Source organism: Berghia stephanieae, chromosome 8, assembly GCF_034508935.2.
Source record: "Berghia stephanieae isolate SIO BIC M18660-M18661 chromosome 8, UCSD_Bste_1.3, whole genome shotgun sequence".
Taxonomy (NCBI): domain Eukaryota; kingdom Metazoa; phylum Mollusca; class Gastropoda; order Nudibranchia; family Aeolidiidae; genus Berghia; species Berghia stephanieae.
Genome location: NC_088367.1, coordinates 23,451,990 through 23,474,004, shown reverse-complemented (window position 1 = coordinate 23,474,004; position 22,015 = coordinate 23,451,990). Strand labels below are relative to the sequence as shown.

Genomic DNA, 22,015 nt, shown 5'->3' with positions numbered 1-22,015 from the left:
TATTTTATGAATGTAGTCGAGTTAGCTCTTGTGTGCTCATAAGACCATGACAATATATAGCCCCCCCCCCCCCCCCTCTTTCCCCTGTGGTATAAATCATCAAATTTGATAACCTTAGAAACAGAGCTTTCAGGGTAAAAAAAAATAATAATAAACTAAATCTTGGCAACAGACAGGACATCACGAAAGTTCAGTTGATAGAGCATTCACCTCATAAAGAAACATATCGAGATCGATCCTGAGTGAAGTCAAAAATGTTGGGGTTTTTTTTTTCAGCCAGGCAGAGATTGAGTAGCTGGGTCTGTTGAATCTGGTTGAAAGTACTTTGCGATAGACTAGCGTCCTTACCCTAGGGTAGCAAGCAATAACTGTATTGTTCATGCCACGCTACAGAAACCGGAATAAAACATTAGGCATCATGGCTCTGAAGGACTGCTATTTTTTTTTTTTTTTCGATAAACTAACAAGAAAAATAAGGAGAAAAGAAGCTGGATAGTATGCCGACACCTAATTGAAGTCAAATGGGGGTTGTTTTGAATTTAATCATAATCCTTTGTTTACACGTGGCTAGAAACCAACTTTAGGGTCCCGTCATCTACTTACACACACACACACACACACACACACACAAACACACACACACACACGCACACTCATATCCACACGCGCGTAACATAAACTGTTATCAATTTGTCCATAGAATAGACTACAGTATAGAAGGAACGAAATTGATGTCACTCAGCTGTTGTGTGAGACAGCCATTTTGATGATTAGGGGAGACCGGGGCAAGTTCGTCCACTTTTAGTCATTTTGTATCACTGATAAGTCAATTACTGATGGAATACAATGGGATTTGGTGACGTATCACTTAATTTCATTCTGATTTAAAACATGCCTTTGGTTTTTAAATATACACAAAATTGATGCATTTATTAACGAAATAAGATCATTACTTCAGGTGGGCGAATGTGCCCCTTCACTGGGGTAAGTTCGCCCAGGGGTTGGGGCACATTCAACCACCTGGGGCAAGTTCGCCCATGGTTTAAAATTCAGAAGATACATACATGAATCAATTTGATTTTTACTATAATGTAGTGGAATTAAGTGAAAGAAATAATTACAAACACATATCAATAAAATAAAAAATACACTGATCCGATATATGTGGCATTACTATTCTTTACCAATCAATACAAATAGTCTGAATTATCTGAATCATTACAGTTATGGCATACATAATAGAAACATTTCTTTTTGTCTCCAACACATTGTTCATGTGACCATTGTTTACATTCTAAGCACTGAACCCATGTCTCCCTATTGCTGTCTGACCATGGTGATAAGCAAATCCAACAATACCATTCATCACTTTCTGAATCCGATGAATTATCAAGCAGACGCCGCTTAACTTTTCCTTTTATAGTTGCCTTTCCCCCCCCCCCCCCCCCCCCCCCCCAATAGCCTTCCCTTTCAGTGCAGTTTTTTCTTTATCTTTGCCAAATGCTCTTCTTCTATTCTATTCTTTTCTGGTGTATCTGTAAGGATACAGCTCTTCCGCTTTTTCCTCCCCCCTGGTGCTCTTTTTCTAGGCGGTGATTTTGGATGTGGCCTAATTAATTCAGGCGAAAAAGAGTTTGAAGTTCCAGGTTGAACCAGCGAGAGAGGAATAGATTGCTGGCATGAAGGTCCAGGCTGGGGCAGAGATGGAGGAATAGATTGCTGGCATGAAGGTCCAGGCTGGGGCAGAGATGAAGGAATAGATTGCTGGCATGAAGGTCCAGGCTGGGGCAGAAATGGAGGAATAGATTGCTGGCATGAAGGTCCAGACTGGGGCAGAGATGGAGGAATAGATTGCTGGCATGAAGGTCCAGGCTGGGACAGAGATGGAGGAATAGATTGCTGGCATGAAGGTCCAGGCTGGGACAGAGATGGAGGAATAGATTGCTGGAATGAAGGTCCAGACTGGGACAGAGATGGAGGAATAGATTGCTGGAATGAAGGTCCAGGCTGGGGCAGAGATGGAGGAATAGATTTCTGGCATGAAGGTCCAGTTTGGGGCAGAGATGGGGGAATAGATTGCTGCATGAAGGTCCAGGCTGGGGTAGAGATAGAGGAATAGATTGCTGGCATGAAGGTCCAGACTGGGGCAGAGATGGAGGAATAGATTGCTGGTATGAAGGTCCAGTTTGCTGTTCATCTAACTCGGGGTTTGGTCTGTCAGTAACAGAAGAGGGACAAAAGTCAATGTCCTGGAAAACATCAGGTCGAAAAGGATGTATTCCGGCTTTTGCAAAGCCTGCCACAATATTCTCTACAGAAACACTTGGGCTCCATGCAGTGTTAACCACCTCCGGAATGTCATATATTGACAGGTGATCCTGGGTGTGAACGCAACCAGTTCTGTTGAGCTTGCCCTAGTCGTTTTTTAAAAGGAGAAAAGACGGAAAGATCCAGTGGCTGTAGTTTGTGAGAACAGTGAGGTGGAAAAGACAATAAGACTATCCCATTGTCTTTAGCGAACTGTAGTACCTCAAATGCAACATGAGAATCGTGATTGTCTAACAACAGTAGAATGGGTTTCTCCTTTGATGGTTCACAAATTTTGTGAAATGTTTCAAGAATTCCAGAAAATTTTCACCCGTCATCCATCCTGACTTGTGAGCCGCGCCTTTGCTACCGATAGGGGAACCTCTCAGAAAATGTTCTTTAAAATGTATCTAGGGAAAACGAAAAATGGCGGAATGGTCTGACCATATGACGACACTGCAGCACATACGGTAACTAATTCTCCACGCTCGGCAGATACAAGTGAGCCCACTTGTTTAGATCCTTGTGTGGCAATGACTTTAGGCGGCTTGGTGACTGTAGTGACGCCTGTCTCGTCGCAGTTCCAGATTGAAACAGGTTCAAACTTAAATCGATCGAGTACTTCCCGAAGTTTGTCGAAGAAAAGATTTACATTTTCTCGATTGAAAGCGCTGGCTCTTCCAATGCTAGTAGCTTCTGGTGTCCTCAACGAAATTGTTGGATGTCGTTTAATGAACCCATAGAACCAGTCTTCACCTGCTTGTCCGGCGTCTTTCCATGATGGTGGGCACTTAATCGAATGCACGCTGGCCAATTTGAAAGCCAGTATGCGACATTCCGTTGTTGTTAGTCCAAAGTAGATTGATGCGGCTTTTTTTAGGTAGTCTACAAGAATTAACTCTTGATCATCGGTAAATACCTGACGATGTTTTGAGTAGCCATATGATGTAAGCTGTCCTTTCTTTTCCCGGGCAATATAATCTTTCAATGTTGATCGAGGTATGCCAAACATTTCAGCCGTTTTTCGCACACTTTCACTTGTTGTCTGTATGTGATCGATAGCTCTTTTTATCGTCTCTGGTGGTGTAAGGCCTCTCTGTGTTTTGCGTGGTCGGTTTCTCATTTTTTACTCTAAATAGTGATAGAGAGTAAGAAAACAACCTTGTAAATACACAGTCTAATACAACAACTTTTTAAAAAAATAAAAAGAAACACACCAAAAAAACAAAAAACAAAAAAACTTGAGCTTTTATATAGTGCAATATCCACTAAACGTGCTCAAAGCGCTTTACAAAGGGTTCCTGACCAACAGCAAAACGTAACAAGTAGAACGAGACATGACGCCTGTTAGGCAATATTACTTTTTTTTTCGGACAGCAACGTTGCTAACGGCCATGTACTCATTTTACACCTGAGTACGATGAGAGAATGTGTGTAAAGAGCCTTTTCCAAGGACTTAACTATGCGCCGAGCGAGGCGACAGAGTAACGAAAAATGTATTAGAAGTGGTTGAATAGCATATCAATGGTACTTAAACTTGTATACGATAATCAACAGTGAATACTCGTCCACGGGGCACGTCCGCCCATGTGGCGAATGTGCCCCGTGATGAGGTGGCGAACTTACCCCAACCGGAATCTTTATATTACTTCACCCATAGCTCGCACTTCCATGCTCACATGATTTAACTGACACAATAAATAGAAAGGGGAAAGTGTACTTACTATTACAATATGAGAACGAAATAAAAATCAAGTTTCCTTATTGGAATAATATGTGTTAATGAAAGAGATGAAAAATTCACTTACCAGTGGATAAACAACAATTTTGAAGATAACAAGATAGATAGATGTGTTCTCAACCTCTGTAACCGGTGATGACATGCGGAAATGGGATCGGTTTTGCACAGTGTGGTCGGAATGTCTAAAAATAGCACAGATGCAACATAAAAACAAAAAGACGAACGTGCCCCGTGGGCGAACGTGCCCCGGTCTCCCCTACTTATTAAATTATAAACGTTCAAAGTTTATATATAGTTTTGTGTGTTGGTACGTTATATCCGACTGGAGGATGTTGTGATTATTTTACCTAAACATAGTATCAATCCTCAATTTTTGGAATTAATTTGACAATTATTGAAAAAATAAATATCAATTTTTGGCCAATCCATTCTCAATCTGGCATACCTACTATCAAAAATGATTTTTGATTCCCAATTTGTCATTTTTAAAGCGAAAAGAACTTTTTAAAATCAGTTGTTTTTTTTTTTTTTTTTTTTTTTTGTTCTTTTTTTTTTTTTTTTTTTTGGGGGTTTTTTTTTTGTTGTTGTTTATTTTTACCATTTTCAATAAATACGTTTGTTTTATATTTTTTTAAATCCACTACAAATCAAGCACAATAATTATCATAGGTTTTATCCATACACCAACAAGACGAGTAGAATTATTGTCATAATGATTGCCATCGACATTTACTTTGGCATTGCATTTGGCATCTTTCGTCTACATCTTTAGTGCTTTTTTCAAAATCGAACTGGCCTTCCTATGCCTGAAACCGAAAATGGCAGGACTTGGTAAAGTTTACGGACGTCTGGGTCCATCTTTTCGATGGTTGTGCCAAGATATCTCCCGTGAAGATAAGATAATTAGAAATGCGTTCGCGAAAAGGGGCTTTCGTAAAAGTACCTATTTGCAAGGTAAACCATTCTGTGCTATAAATTAAATGTTTTCTATGTTTCTTTCGGAGAAAACCCCAATGCCCTTGAACTTGGTTATTCACTTCCACTTATTTTATAGATTGGATAGGATAGATGACAGTCTATTTATATTAATATTAATATTGTTAGAGTTGAACTTATCTGCATGAACAAATTGTATCACCCTCAGCCTTATCAAATAATTTGCAACCAGACCAGACTGAACTGCAACTGCGTCAAAGTCATAGTGAAAGTAAAAGTGTTGAGTAGAAGAGTATAAGTTGTATTGTAAGGTTGAAAAATTAAAAGACTGCCAGTTATTCTGATTGTCTAAGTACAAGTCTAGGCGGTAGGAGAAACTTTATATTAAAAACATATGATAATATTGTATGATATATCGAATTATTATCCTTGATTTATTGTTTTCAGCCACAAACAGACTTGAAATGCCGGCTTTATCACCCACCATGACAAAGGGAAATATTATCAAATGGCACAAAAAGGAAGGTTTGTCATATTTTTTTCCCCTGTTGTAATCCCTATATAGACACTGTGCATATTTTTGAAAGCAGTATTGTAATCTACATGTATTTCATTTCGATTTTGGAGATAATCTTATTTTTTTAAAAGTCCTCACGTCCTAGCTCACTTTGCTGCATTGCACTGCGGCTGACGCCCTGGTTGTATCCTAGTCTTCCTCTGGAATAGACTTGGAAAACAGATTTCTTCTCAAGCAGGAATAATATGCCCAGGTCTATTCTTGTAAAACGGGTTGCAAATAAAAACAAACAAAGGGATGTTTTAGACACCGAACCCTATTCAGCTGAAACAGCATATGGTGATCATATGACAAAACTATAATCAATTGCCTTTTGGTGATTTCATGGATGCACTTCATTAAAAAAAATAGATAAACATATTTTTCTTTTCATTAACAGGAGATACAATTGCACCCGGAGATGTGCTGTGCGAGATTGAAACTGACAAAGCAGTTATTGCTATGGATACAGAGGAAGAAGGAATTTTAGCTAAAATTGTCGTAAGTGTTTATTAAGATTGTTGGTGTTGATATTTCACTTTAGAACATACACCACTAAGCAAAATGACTGGTTTTAGTACTTAGTCAAGTTTAGATTAAATTTATTTTTTTAAATTTCACCCATCTGTCCACCCAAACAGTGATTGGGTTACAAGTTTTATTACAATTGTTGGAAAGTACTTTGACATATGATAGACAGGCATACTATCCAAAGAGTAGCAATCAATTAAATGCGACAGAAACTAGTTGTTCCATTGATCTGAACAATCTAGAGAACTATTTTAAGATCGCTTTGAAGTGTTTTCAATTTTTTATCTTTAGGTTAAGGATGTGTTCAAAACTGAAAAAAAATTGTTTTACATATTTATTGTATAAAAGGTTGTAGTATAGAGTCCTACATGCATGTAAATTGAAAAAAATATAGTCGCCCTTATTAGCTTAAAATTCATTTATCATAATATCTAGTTCAGCTTGACATGATAACATAATACCGGATATTAAGGCAATGGGCCTCATTTAAAGATATGGGGCTGAAAAGATGGCACCCTCCTTCCTGCCCAAGTTCTGGACATTGGGCAAAGCCATTTAAACCCAGCCACAAACAAATGTCTGGTCTCCTTGGGGATTTGAATCGGAACATTTAAATCCCAAGACAAGTGACTTACAGACAGCCATGTCATCAGATCAACCTAAAGAACTGTTGAATTTCCCTACCAAGCAGATTTTACTAAGAAATCTTTGTATTTGTAGATTTTATAATTAATTTCTCCATATATTGTGATATAATTGTTCATCTCCTTTTGCATGTAGTACCTAACGCAGTTCCCATGGAAAATATTATTAAAGAGCTATTCCAAAAGAAGTAGCCACCATCATTTTAAAAGATAATATTTGGAATATTTATGAGTATCTATTTAGGTTTGTTAGGGGCCCGCAAATGAACTCTGAAAATGATTATATTAATTATAACCCCTCAGGCACCAGAAAACACTCAGGACATAGAGGTGGGTCGACTGATTGCTCTGTTTGTTGATGAAGGAGATGATTGGAAGAGTGTTGAGGTTCCGGCTGAAGCTGCCTCTGCTTCCTCAGGAGGTGGTAGTGCAGAACCCCCAGTAGAGTCAGCTGCTGCTGCAAAGTCGTCAGCCGTTGGATCAGAATACAGTGAAGGAGGGTAAGATTATAAATTTATTATGTTTTAACTTAAATTCTATGATTTCAAGACAAGTTAAAGAGAACAAATCAAAAACGGAACACCAAGGGCCACGCCTACCTATACTGGTAATTCTGATTTTTATTTGTGTATTTGGAGAGTCCAAATGTATCTGTCGAAGCACCGGGTGCAATTTCAAATTGTTTTCAGCTTTAACACAAGTGCGACAACGTGGTGGGTTCACAATTCCACACTGGTGTCTTGCCTCCAACCATGTAATTCCTCTCCCCAAAGTCGTTTTGAGTTAAAAATTTATGAGAGTGTAAGTGTGACTTGCATGATTAGAGATGGATGCTGGTGATTGATGCTATTCATAAGTAAATTACTCATAACATCTGCCCACCACATGTACCTACTCCTGGGTGGGGTTCCTGACCTCCCATAGTGGGCAGGGAGGTACCTACTGTGTCTTCTATCCCCCTATATCCTTTTTCCAACTTACTTTGTCTTCGTCTTGGAATGAGATTACTTGGTTTTGACCTGGCCCTGACTGGATACTCTTGCTGAGAGGGAAACAGTAAAATGTATAGTTTGTTTTGGGGGATGATATTCTTTTCCTTGTTAATCATCTCTCTGTTCTGTATTGTTACTTTCTATTTTGAACATGATTTGTAAACATTTGAGTGTATTCCTCTTAGTGGGGTCTTGTGCTGGGTGAGACTTTTAGGTGATTTCAATCTAAGTACTTTGATAGTGTGAATTGGAATCTACATCGGTTTCCTATATGAACCAGCTCCCCTTTATCTTACCTTTTCTTGTGTGCTTTAATTGTAATTTTAGAATTTTTCATTATCCCATTTTCTTCCTTTTTACTGGCGCTGAAATGACCTTAGCCTTAATGTGTTGCAAGCGCTGTAAAACCCTTTAAAACAAACAAAACATGTACCAACTCAAATCTATGTGCAACCTTACGCGTTTATAGCCTGATTCATATATATTAATGAGAACTAATAACTCAACAGGTAGTTCAAATACATTAACAAAGAGCTGATTGATTTGAACGTCATTCCTTCTGTTTTGCCAAGCTCATTGGTGTCAGTCATTTATCAATTTTATTTTAGTAACTTGAAAATAAATCCGGCCTAATGTTACTCATTTTGGTGAAATTGGAGGCTCATTCATTGAGTTATAATTATTCCATCTACTTTAATGCCGAATGGAGCCATTTGGAGAATGCGATGTGGTCACATGATCACTTTTAGCGTGCGTCTTTCAAGTGATCAATTCATTGTTTGGAAACTATGTTAATTAATTATTATTTATTTCTATTTCTGGATTGTAGTTCACTTAATCAATCTTATTCATTCGTAAAGGATTGTACGATACTAAAGTGTGCATTTTCTGTGTATTTATTCATTAAAATGATATTGTGATGCCTGATGCCTTTTGTTTGTTCCTTTGTTTAACAACAATGAATGCCATCTTTAATTTGAGTGACAAAAGGCCTTGCACCAGTGGTCTTGACGGTGATAAATCAGGCGATTTGATGAGTAAGAGAGATACAATAACAATAGTCGAGGAAAGTTCAAACAAAGGTGACAATGGAAAAGGATACATACAGTCGAGCAGTACAAAAGGAAAAATAAAAAAAGCAGTGGATAGCTGTTGTAGTAAATGTAAAAGTGGTACAGACAAGGACAGTTGATAATTATAAAGGTTTTCTGGTTAAAGTTTATGGGTTTTTCTTTTTTTCAAATAATTTGAGACGATATCTCTTTCATCAAACAGGTATTGCCCGCTATTCGAGATCAGATTTGTCAGATTTTAAAGCCACCATTAATTATTATTCCTCATTCTTGTCTATTTATTAATCTTTAATCCAGTAACTGCTTTTGTTGAACTCTTTAAGAAAAATTCTCTGGTAGTTGCATCACCATCAGTTTTTACATTTATGAAATTGAAAAATGTATAATTTTATCATTTTTTAAAGAATTCTTTTTCTATCTACTTTGTCCAGCACATAATATATAAATTTACACATTTTATTTGTTGAATCTTTATCGCTCTTTGAATCTGTTTATTAACTTTGGAGTGCATAGAGGCACACAAACTGATGTGTAAATATTGTTGTATTCAAATCAAATAAATATAACCCTGATATTCAAGGCATATTACCTTTATCTGAAAAGCCCTAAGATTTCTCTGCCAAATATATTTTTTGATAAGTAATAACCATACATTGGTAAAATATGAATCTTCAGCATAATAATTAGTATTTTAATTGAACATTTGAATTGAACACACAAAATAAATAGTTAACTGGAAGATGAAGATGCTAAATGATATGTTGATGATTTGTTTTTGTTTCTCTACAACAGCCATCTTATTGGACCATCCGTCAAAAAACTCCTCCAAGAATACGCCATCAATGCGTCCTCAATCCCAGCATCTGGACCCAGTGGAGCTCTACTCAAAGGGTATTGATTGTCCCCATTCCCGTTTAAATACTAATACAATCTATTCTTTAAAAAAAAACAAATTGGGTTGATGGTGCAAAATTGTTTGCTACAGCCAATATTAAATTTTTGTCAGCAAGCACAGAATTACTGGCAAATCTAAAAATTATAGTACAATTTTTTTTACATATTGATTTACAATTACCTTGCAAAATTTGACAAGTTTCAGAACCAAAAAATTAAAATCAAATAAATTTTTTAAATTATGAATAAAAATATTTTGTAATTTTCTAGATAAATATCTTGTCTATAATCTTTTTTTTTTAATTTCAAGGTTTAGGTTAAAACCTGTTGAAGTTAATTTTTATATGTCAAAATGTTACAATTCGAGATTAAAGCTGAAATAGGAAATTCGTGCCTTTGTGGTAACTATCAGATTCCTGTTTTATATACATCTGTGGAAGATGGACTACATTAATTGCATTCTTTGAAACGATTCATTTCTTCTTAATTTTCTCAATCAGGGATGTGTTGAGTTATGTCAAGACACAAAACTTAACTAAAGTAGACCAGAAGCCAGCGGCACCACAACCACCACCTGCCACAGCCACACCCCAACAACCTTCTCCCTCCAGTATTACCCCTCCTCCTACCCCCTCTAGCACCACAACAACGCAGCAACAGACAGTCCCAGCAGCTGGTTCCAATTTTGTGGACATTCCTTTGTCCAACATGAGACGTACCATTGCAAAACGTCTCACAGAATCGAAGGTATGCATGAAAGAAAAGTGATGGAAATTGATCAATACTAAATCATTTATTTTTTTGACCTAAGTGTGCCTATTTAAGGACCAGGTTTATTGTCACCTTACCTCTTTTTCTAACCAAATATATTTTGCTTTTGAGATCCTAAAATGTTTTATAAACTAAAAAAGATTTAAATAATAATATCTGTTTTGTTTGTTTGATTTTGTTGTTGTTGAGAATTTAAATGAAATCATTTGCACATGTAACAATTTGATGACATGTCACTTCAAAATTAAATATTATTTGATATTATTGAGAGGCTAAGTGATGGGAACTTAATTAATTTTTATTTCTCCTTATCTATCATTTTCAAGATTTTACTGAAATGTCATACCAATACAACACTCAAAATGAATTTTAAAACTCAAATTCAAAAGCAGAAAGTACATACTATACATCATTTTGTTGAGCAAAACAAGCTGTACACAACAGCATTAAGATCTTGTAAATTTAACAAAGCTTTTTCTTCAAATATTGTGATTTTTTAAAATGAATCTGAAAAAGAAAAATGTTTATATCATAACGAATGGGATGATTTTCCTGCAGTTGGTAAGCACAGGGTTAAAAGCTAAATCAGATTTAAAGGCGAAGGAGAAATTATTTCAGCTATCTATGTCAAATAAGTGACAAGTATTTGAGATCCAGCTTCTGTCACAGACTTGTTTGTAGTCTTTGTAGAGCCATAGTTATTATTTTGGAAGAATGTATATTCTGTGAAAACAGACATTCAATTTATTTTAAGTTTTTGTCTTATTTCATTAATTGGAGGAAAAGTTTATTTATTAAAAGACATCCATTTGTTATCAACCCAAATTATTTCAAATGATCTCTACGGCAGTATTTTTTCATGCTCATAAACCAGGAGAGACAATGAAGGTTTTGTGTCAGCTGGTACAGAATAAGGGTTAGCTCCCTTGGAATTTTTTTTTTTCTTTTCTTTCATTTTTTTTTATTGGCAAAGATGGAGTATCCAATTCATTTATTTTTTTAATAACAACTCTCCCTTTGCACAAAATGAATTAATCAAAATTTTAATTTTCCACAGACCACAATTCCCCATGCCTATGCATCTATAGCCTCACGTATCGACTCGGTCATAGATTTGAGGAAGAGTTTGGCTGCTGGTGGCATCAAAGTATCCATGAATGATTTCGTCATCAAAGCAGCTTCTTTGGCACTAAGGGTTTGTACTAGAAATCTTTGTAAACATTTCTAAGCTTGATTGATACAAAATGAAAAAAATAGTTTATATATCAAAAACAAGAAAAAAAGTAGTTAAACAAAAAAAAAACAGCACTAAATTACTAAAATCAGACGAGCAATGTTGAGTCACAAAGTAATGGGAAACTGTTTATAACTTGACAACAACTTAAACTTACACTATATATCTTTCCTCAAATTAAATCAGATGGTAATGAAACATGGATTATCATGAAAAACATTTTTGTTGCTTTGTTTTTGTTTTGATTTTTCTCATAATTTATGTTTCATATCCATTAGATATTCATAAGTACCAGTTCCCCCCCCCCCCTCTCTGAAAATGATTTTCAATTTCCCAGACTTTTGACTCCTCTGACTATAATCGGAATTACTGACTCACCAGTATTGGTCAACAATCAATCTACTTACCTTCTTCAGTCCCTTGAAATTTAAAAAAAAAAAAAAGAGCCAAAAGCTTCCCTCTGACTGTGCTTTCTATGGTGGGGCAACCTCATCCCCCCATCCATTGTGCGGCTATGTGGTCTAGTGGTATGACACTCAGCTTTCAGATTGGAAGGTCCTGGGTCCGACCCTCACTCAGCACATAGTTGAGTCCTTGGAGAAGGCTCTTTACTCACATTCTCTCACCGTTCTCAGGTGTGAAATGAGTACCAGAAGATTTTCTCGATTACTCTGGTGACCCCAACCGCTGTTGAGAGAGGTGTAAAAAGAAAATTTTGAGTTTTTAAAAAAGCTCAGATTGTTCTGTTTTCCAGTATTTGCAGGTCTGATTTCCCAATATCCTAGAGTATGTTTTACAAAAAGATCATATTAAGTTGACTGGCTTTATTTTTCTTTATTTCATACCTTTATTTTTCCCTCAAATGCAGAGAGTTCCTCAAGTCAATGGAATCTGGAGCAATGATGCACCTCGTTCAATGACTTCGGTAGATATTTCAGTAGCAGTGGCCACACCAAATGGCCTCATCACTCCCATTGTGAAAGGGGCCAGCAATCTCAGTCTTCAACAGATTGGTGATACAGTCAGGGTATGTAGTGCAATGCCATTTTCCAAAGTAAAGTGTTGGAGAAGCAATTTGATATATTGTTAATGTGGTTTTATTTATAGTATCAGTTTGAATTGTGATGTGAACAGAATTACTCTCCTATATATACATGTGCCAATAGGGCATTTTATAACGTTTTAGGACGACAATTTTAAGTAATCCAGAGAATTATAGATTTGTTAAGCTTTCAGCAGTTTTTTTTGACAAATGATAAAAAAGGTAAGAAACTGGTACCTAAAGAACAGAAGGAATAGCTTTTCAAAGTAATGAAAGAATGAGGACAGGGGAATCAAGTTTGTTCTCACTTTTTATGACTCTTTAAAAGCTATTCCAGATATTCTTTACTTTGGGTGAAGATCAGTTTTTGATTTTAAATGTCCAGGAAATTTTACATAACAATTTAAACCTTTCTAAAGGTTGGATTTTTATGGGTTGTAAACTGTAGTGAACAAAAATAAATATAACAGATTTTTTTTTAATGAGCAAAATAACAAACATGGTTCAATTCGGGCTCGAAATCCATCTTCAGGCAGTAACAAAAACAGGAAAATCAATTAATACATGACTTAAAATCCAGAACAACCAGCAAGTACGATCTGAAAATGTTGAAATTAAGGTTTTTACTAATATATTTAGCTATCGATTCAATATTCAGCATATTAATGAACCTGATGTAATACCGTTTTGAGGCAGTGGGGGTCACATTTTACCTACCTCTAGAGCAGGATGAGATGGCTGAGTAGTTATAGCATTACAATGTCATCCAAAAAGTTCCAGTTTTGAGCCCCTCTTCATGCACTTATTTTTTTTTCCCTGGGCCGATTATCAGTCCCCAAATTTTGCTCAATTTGGATATAAAGGGCGAGATTTCTTTTGACATCAGACGTTTTGTTCGATGGATTATCTCTATTCCTACATGGAATGCATAGGTAATTGCATCTAACAATGCTGCATGTAAGGGACATTAATTTTTCTTTTGAGAGGACTGATAGCTTAAACAAAAACCACTGATAGCTACAGATACTACCATTGATATTTGGAAGTCATTAAAATTTAAAGATGTAAATTCCTTTTGACTTCCCAATATGGGCAGGAGGTCACTTGTTGTTTTCTATCCCCCAGATCTGTTTTCCATTTCCATATTACTCTCTGTCTTTGTCCTTGACTGAGATTGCCCGGTTTTTTTCTTGGTCCTGTACTTGACTGAGATAGCCCGGTTTTTTTCTTGGACCTGTACTGGGATCCTTTGCTAAGAGGAAGACAGTCGCATGTAAAGTACCTTTTTTGAGAGATTATTTTTTTTTTCCCCATGTAAATCATCTCTCTGTTACTGTTATGTTCTAATGTAATAAGTAGTCTTGAATATTCTATATTGTAAAATATTGAGTGTATCCGTCACAGCTAGATCTTTTCCTTGTGCCTGAATGGGACTTCAAGGTAATGTCAAAATTTTCACATAGATGGATCGCTCATGGAATCTTCTGTTCCCTATTTGAACCAACCCCCTTTGTCTTCCTTTTTTCTTCTGTGTTTTACACGTCATATCAACAGCTTTCCTCTCATCTTCCTTTTTAAGTGTGCTGAGATGACCTAATGGTGTCACAAGGGCTGTAAAACCCCTAAGAACAAATAAAAGATTTAAATTCATTACTTGTATTTTCCTTTTCATTTCAGGAAATGGCAGGACGGGCGAGGGAGGGAAAATTGAAACCACAGGAATACCAAGGAGGTAGCTTCAGGTAAATTGTGACTCCAATCAATCGATGTTTTTGTTTTTTTTATTAGAGAAATTTTACTCAATCCAAATGTGATTCATTGTCTACACCGGCATTTGATAGATTGATTTGTCTCTTGATTAACAAAGTCGGAGTCATCTTGAGCAATTGATTTTTGATGTAAAGATTCTCCGGACATAATAAAAAAACATAGTGTTTTTATAATGGTGTCTGGAAAGGTCACTTATATCTCTCCTATTTTTCCGTGTTCATATTGCCTTCTATCTTTGTATTGGAATAAGATTTTTTTTTTTGTCCTTGGCCTGGCTGGAGTCCTATGCTGATCGGAGAAACAGTGAAATGTAAAGAGTTTGTTTGGGGAGGTGATATATTTTTTTCCTTGTCAATCAAGTCTCTGTTGTGTACTGATATACTTTTTTTTTTTGTTTTAAATGTATTTTGAAAACATTTTTATGTTGTCCAGTGCTTGTGTCTGGATAAGACTTTTTGGTGATCTCGAACTAAGAACATTGATAGCATGTTCTTGGAATATGCTTTTATTCCCTCTTTGAACCATTCCCTTTGTACTATTTTCTCTTGTAAATCTAAAATTATTTTTTTGACTATCCCAATATCTTCCTTTTTACTGGCGCTGAAATGATCTAAATATGTTGCAGGTGCTGTGGTATTAGAACCCTTAAAAACAAAAATAAAACTGTGTATCTAAGGGTGAATTAAATGTCAAAAATTGAATTTAAAAGCTGAATGACTACTTTTACTTTTTCTCTTTCACAGCATTTCAAACTTGGGCATGTTTGGCATCAGCGAGTTCACAGCCGTCATCAACCCACCGCAATTGGCCATCATGGCCGTCGGAACTGGCCGAGATATTGCCACAATGGAAGGTAACAAGCAGAAGATGACCGTCACCCTCTCCTATGACAGTCGAGCCATAGACGAATCAGAGGCCACGCGGTTCTTGGAAGAGTTTAGAAACGTGCTGGAGGACCCGCACTCAATGTTGGCCGGCACTTATTTAGACACTGAGGCGGAAGCATTTGTATTTTAATGTTTTTGCCAATTTTTGAAATGTTGTAATCTATGTAGATTGATACTTTTGACTTGTGAAAAAACATAAGCTACTTGATTATTCATTCAATCTGATTTTGCATCAGAACAGATTGGGTTTTTTTAAACTGCAATAAATGATGTAGCTTTTGTTGTTTTTTTTTGGGGGGGGGGTTGGAAGGGGGGGGGGGGGGGGGGGTGGTCTTTATAGAAAATTATTTGCCCCAACTTAATCATTAGTAACAAAGAAATCATATTCTGATTATGTATTCAGAAATTAACATTAAAAAAGGTTCTATCGAATTATGATGCTATCTAACTTTATGATATTATAATAGGAACATACTTATTGCGTAGATGTTTTTTGTTTTGCTAAGAGATTAGACTTTGGCTCCACATGATAAGCCAAGTGATGTAGTCTGTATTGCATGATAGGATGAAATTTGATATTTTCATGTTGGTTTTATGGTATGTATTGGATGGAGAATGAATGCGTACTGGAATGTTATTTCTCAAGTTTTTGTCTGTGATTTTGCCTACTGGGAAAGGCCAGAGACCGTGACGAATGGCGTAAGGTTGTGAAGTCTGCATCCCGCATGTCCCCCTGACAATCAACTGGTCATGGGATTGAATGAGTGAGTGAGAGTGATAAATGTAAAATGTAAGGTTTTAATAAACTTAATGAGATTTTTTGTGAACCTCTTAGAGTTTGCAGTACAAGCATACTCCTACATTGGTCTGACTAGTTGAGTATATAGACCTGTGCCTTTGTCTTTTCAGGGCATTGGTGAACATTTCTCTTTGATGAAATTTAATATTTTATATGCGCTTGACACAATATGGCGAATACGATGGTCCACTGCAGGGTATTATTTAGTTAGACTCCAACTCCATGGTGTGCTATGCTTTTCACATGTTTCAGTGTTTGGCCCAGCGTTTTGTGATCAAAGCTCATTGTTATTGTATAACTAGACACATGGTTATTTTGCTACTGGGATTTCTTTGTTGTTTCTTGAAGTGACTCAACCAAGGCTAGGTTTTAAAGTCACTAAGTAAATCTGGAATATTCTGATGAGATTTAAGAGACCTGTCAATGAAAGATTTATAAGCTGGAAAATTAAATGAGAAGGAAGAGATGATTTTGTTGTTGCAATAATTTAATGTCTTATGTCTTTCCTTTAAAATGTTGATATTTATTTATTTCAAAGATTCCTTTTCATATTCGGGAATTGTTGATTATATTTTATCGCATGTGACAACACAATGCCATTTTTAGCTTAGTTTTTTTTCTTTCTGTTATTGTATTCATCCTTTGTCAATTTAGAACGTATACTGTAATTTATGTGAGATGATAATGTTGTTAAAGGAAGGCAACTGAACTTGAAAAGAGAAGGAACAAAATTTTGAAAAAGATTTTTGTTTCCACGTTTTATTTTATTATTTATTTTAGATCTTTTTTTTGTGTGTTTTTTTTTTTAGGATGGCGTGTTGAACGAAGTATGCACTATGATCGAAGTACTAAAGAGATACAAACAGTAGAATCTTATTGAGCTCCCAAGATGGGCAGGGCGGGTGGTTGGATGGGAGCATCACCCTTGAATCATATACCTATGATGTTCGCATGGGTGTACGATCCGATAGTGATGTCGTTTCTTCTTCTCTTTAATAGCCTATCCTGCTTCTTTGGTTTGTGATTGTATTTTTGACAGGGGATATTTTTTTTCTGTAAATCTTCTGCCTGTTTGTTCTTGGTTATTTATAATTTAGCTTATGATATCTTTAGGTTATGATTTTGATTTACATTTGTACTATTTTTGTTAGATTGCTTGTTTTTTTTTTTGTTTCAGCGGTCTCTCATATAACCTCAATTGTGTTGGAAGAGACCTAAAGCAACAAACAAAAAAAAAAATTTAGAACGTATACTGTAATTTATGTGAGATGATAATGTTGTTAAAGGAAGGCAACTGAACTTGAAAAGAGAAGGAACAAAATTTTGAAAAAGATTTTTGTTTCCACGTTTTATTTTATTATTTATTTTAGATCTTTTTTTTGTGTTTTTTTTTTTTAGGATGGCGTGTTGAACGAAGTATGCACTATGATCGAAGTACTAAAGAGATACAAACAGTAGAATCTTATTGAGCTCCCAAGATGGGCAGGGCGGGTGGTTGGATGGGAGCATCACCCTTGAATCATATACCTATGATGTTCGCATGGGTGTACGATCCGATAGTGATGTCGTTTCTTCTTCTCTTTACTAGCCTATCCTGCTTCTTTGGTTTGTGATTGTATTTTTGACAGGGGATATTTTTTTTTCTGTAAATCTTCTGCCTGTTTGTTCTTGGTTATTTATAATTTAGCTTATGATATCTTTAGGTTATGATTTTGATTTACATTTGTACTATTTTTGTTAGATTGCTTGTTTTTTTGTTTCAGCGGTCTCTCATATAACCTCAATTGTGTTGGAAGAGACCTAAAGCAACAAACAAAAAAAAAAATTTAGAACGTATACTGTAATTTATGTGAGATGATAATGTTGTTAAAGGAAGGCAACTGAACTTGAAAAGAGAAGGAACAAAATTTTGAAAAAGATTTTTGTTTCCACGTTTTATTTTATTATTTATTTTAGATCTTTTTTTTGTGTGTTTTTTTTTTTAGGATGGCGTGTTGAACGAAGTATGCACTATGATCGAAGTACTAAAGAGATACAAACAGTAGAATCTTATTGAGCTCCCAAGATGGGCAGGGCGGGTGGTTGGATGGGAGCATCACCCTTGAATCATATACCTATGATGTTCGCATGGGTGTACGATCCGATAGTGATGTCGTTTCTTCTTCTCTTTAATAGCCTATCCTGCTTCTTTGGTTTGTGATTGTATTTTTGACAGGGATATTTTTTTTCTGTAAATCTTCTGCCTGTTTGTTCTTGGTTATTTATGATTTAGCTTATGATATCTTTAGGTTATGATTTTGATTTACATTTGTACTATTTTTGTTAGATTGCTTGTTTTTTTTTGTTTCAGCGGTCTCTCATATAACCTCAATTGTGTTGGAAGAGACCTAAAGCAACAAACAAAAAAAAAATTTAGAACGTATACTGTAATTTTATGTGAATGATAATGTTTTAAAGGAAGGCAACTGAACTTGAAAAGAGAAGGAACAAAATTTTGAAAAAGATTTTTGTTTCCACGTTTTATTTTATTATTTATTTTAGATCTTTTTTTTGTGTGTTTTTTTTTTTAGGATGGCGTGTTGAACGAAGTATGCACTATGATCGAAGTACTAAAGAGATACAAACAGTAGAATCTTATTGAGCTCCCAAGATGGGCAGGGCGGGTGGTTGGATGGGAGCATCACCCTTGAATCATATACCTATGATGTTCGCATGGGTGTACGATCCGATAGTGATGTCGTTTCTTCTTCTCTTTAATAGCCTATCCTGCTTCTTTGGTTTGTGATTGTATTTTTGACAGGGGATATTTTTTTCTGTAAATCTTCTGCCTGTTTGTTCTTGGTTATTTATAATTTAGCTTATGATATCTTTAGGTTATGATTTTGATTTACATTTGTACTATTTTTGTTAGATTGCTTGTTTTTTTTGTTTCAGCGGTCTCTCATATAACCTCAATTGTGTTGGAAGAGACCTAAAGCAACAAACAAACAAACAAAAGATGGGCAGGAGATCACTTGCTGTGTCTTCTATCCCCCTATATCTGTTTTCTGAGTTGCTTTTTGGCTTTCTCTTGGAATGGGTTTAATTAGTTTTGTCTCGGCCCTTGCTTGAGTTCTTGGCTGAGAGGGAAACAGTCAAATGTATAGTGTAAGTTTTGAGAAGGTGATACTTTTTTCCTTGTAAATTATCCCTCTTTTATGTACTGACCGTTATTTATATTTTTTGTTTGTTTGAACATATTTAGTAAACATTTGATTATTATGCTGCTGTCTGGATAAGAGGTTTAGCTGGGTGGTGTTCCCGACCTCTCATAGTGGGCAGGGAGGTTCTTGCTGTATCTTCTATCTCCCTGTATCTGTTTTCCAATTGCTTTCTGTCTTTGTCTTGGAATGAGATTACTAAGTCTTGTCCTGACCCTGGCTGTGAGGGAAACAGTTGAATGTATAGTTATATTTTTGGGAGATGATATTTTTTTCATTGTAAATCATCTCTCTGTTCTGTACTGTTATATTTTTTTTTTTAAACATATGATTTGTAAACATTAGAGTGTATGTCTTTTAGTGGGATCTTGTGATGGTGTCTGGGTGAAACATTTTGGTAATCTCAAACTAAGTACACTGATTGTGTGCTCTTGGAATCTACATCTGTTCCCTATTTGTACCATTCACCTTTGTCTTACTTTTTCCTCTTCCCCTTTGTCTTACCTTTTCTTGGATGCTTAATTAGTAATTCTAGAACTTTTTACTATCCCATTTTCTTCCTTTTTACTGGCGCTGATATAACCTCAATGTGTTGCAAACGCCGTAAAACCCTTAAGAACAACAACAAAACAACATTCCTCAAGTCCTTTTAATTGTACATCTAGAATGTTTTTACTTTCAAAATTTTCATACTTTTTATTGACGCTGATATGACCTAATCTTTTGTGTGTTGCAAGCGCCGTAAAATCCTTTAAAACAAACAACAATAAGACGTTTAGGTGATCTCAAACTAAGTACACTTGGAATCTACATCCGTTCCCTATTTGAGCCAATTTTCCTTTATCCTTACTTTTTCTTGGGTGCTTTAATTTTTCTTTCTTTTTTTTTTTTTTCTTTTTTTTTTTTGCTGGCACTAATATGACCTGAATGTGTCTAGAGCGCCATAAAACCCTTAAGAACAAATACATACAATCTTGATGAGAGCTATCGAAATGGGGTGAAGTCCTTGACCTTCCATTGTGGGTGGAAGGTCACATTTGCTGTGTATTTCATCCCTCGAAATATGTTCCCCCTTTCCGCTTTGCGCTCTCTCTGCTCTAGATTGAGAGTTCGATTTTTTCTTGGTCCTTGGGGATCCCTAGTCAAGAGGGAAGCCTTTTTTAGATATATATTTTCCCTTTTTAACGTAAACCATATCTCCCGAGTAATTAATTTATTTATTACTAGTAAAATACCCGTGCTTTGCAATGGAATATCTTAAAATCTATGAAAGAAATATATAATTGGAGACTTGGTAGCAACAATCAAATTGGCATGCAATTCAAAGGTTGGTTAAGTTCTTAACTGGAACTGATGCTGCCTCCACCAACATTTAATGAGCAGGGTCGCAGTTCACGTCCACCAAGTGCAGCAAATCAGGGAAACAAATTTCGAACTTAATCGAGCTAATCGCCGATAAAACAATCCGACATCTCATAAAGGCTTGGAATTTCATAGGGAGGGTTGGATATATCGTTCGAGAAATTCTGGGATACAGAAAGATATGTGCCCGTTGGATACCAAGAATGCTCACACAAACGCATGATCACATTGAAAGGGCAAGTTTTCTTGAAGTTGTAGAACACTCCCCCTTACAGTTCTGATTGAGCTCCAAGTGACTTTTTCCTTTTCTTAAGACTTAACAGACGCATCAAGGGGGCAAATTTTGGCAGAGATGACGAAGTGCAGGCGGAAGTGACTCGACGGTGTCGAATATTACCGCCAAGATACAATAACTGGGGCATCGTTGGCGGCTCTGTGTGGATGGGAACGGTGACGATGCAGACATTTGAAGTGATAAACCGAAAGGACATAAACTATGCTTTGTTTTGATACCTTTGTCAATTTCATTTCTATTATTATAGTGTTGAAATTTGAGCCGCGTAAGGACGTTTCAGAGTACCCTTGTATATTTCTTTCTTGCTTAGTCTGGTACTGTTTCATACACACATTTCCTGATCTTTAAATAGGACGATATTGATTGACAATCAGATTGACACTCTTACTATAGTGATCAGAAGAAAAGAAATGTATCACGTCACGCAGCTCCTTGTTATTGTTTTTTAGACCGCCATTTTAGTAATTACGCCTCACTAAATTAAATCAATCAGACTATAAACATTCAAGATTACACCCAGTTTTGGGTGTTGGTACGTCATATTCGGTTGGCGGGTATTGTGAGTATTTTAACTAAACGCGCAGTATCAATACTCACAGAGTGACTACAATAAGGATACTGACTTAAAGCTTCTTGAAGCTATGAAACTTACTTACTTATCCGAACCAGCGACCACCTGAGCTCTTGCCCTTCAGTCTTGTGCCATGACGTAGACGTCTTTTGTAGTTGTTCCAGGTGACTATAAAGTGTGTTACTGATGCTTGGATTTGGTGGGAGGAATGTGCATCTCATGTCTTCAAGAGGTTGACATTCAAGCAAGTGGTGTGTTACTGTTTCATTGGAGTGTTGATATAGGGGATAGGAAGGGGATGTGTCTTTAGTAATTCTGCTTAAATGGCTGTTGAGCGGTATGTGTTGTGTTCTTAGTTGAAAGATGATGCTTTGCTGGTATCTTCCGCTTATTTAGGCTACCAGTCTTTA

At 36.1% G+C, this 22,015-nt stretch overlaps 1 protein-coding gene across 1 annotated transcript; it reads left to right on the top strand.

The window, feature by feature from the left end:
* The first annotated feature begins 4,834 nt into the window (after positions 1 to 4,834).
* LOC144978397 (pyruvate dehydrogenase protein X component, mitochondrial-like) lies at positions 4,835 to 18,096 on the top strand. Its single transcript, XM_078924372.1, has 10 exons — positions 4,835 to 5,002; positions 5,432 to 5,509; positions 5,941 to 6,041; positions 7,019 to 7,215; positions 9,573 to 9,671; positions 10,175 to 10,421; positions 11,503 to 11,640; positions 12,548 to 12,706; positions 14,399 to 14,463; positions 15,235 to 18,096. The coding sequence occupies exons 1-10, from the start codon at positions 4,867 to 4,869 to the stop codon at positions 15,506 to 15,508; spliced, it is 1,494 nt and encodes a 497-aa protein (XP_078780498.1). The 5' UTR covers positions 4,835 to 4,866; the 3' UTR covers positions 15,509 to 18,096.
* The last annotated feature ends 3,919 nt before the right edge of the window (positions 18,097 to 22,015 follow it).

Excerpts from the sequence above, each read along its gene's own strand:
- LOC144978397 (XM_078924372.1), top strand. The coding sequence starts at position 4,867 with ATGGCAGGACTTGGTAAAGTTTACGGACGTCTGGGTCCATCTTTTCGA. Across the intron at positions 5,003-5,431 it reads TAAAAGTACCTATTTGCAAG|CCACAAACAGACTTGAAATG; the intron begins GTAAACCATTCT and ends TATTGTTTTCAG. Across the intron at positions 12,707-14,398 it reads AGATTGGTGATACAGTCAGG|GAAATGGCAGGACGGGCGAG; the intron begins GTATGTAGTGCA and ends TTTTCATTTCAG.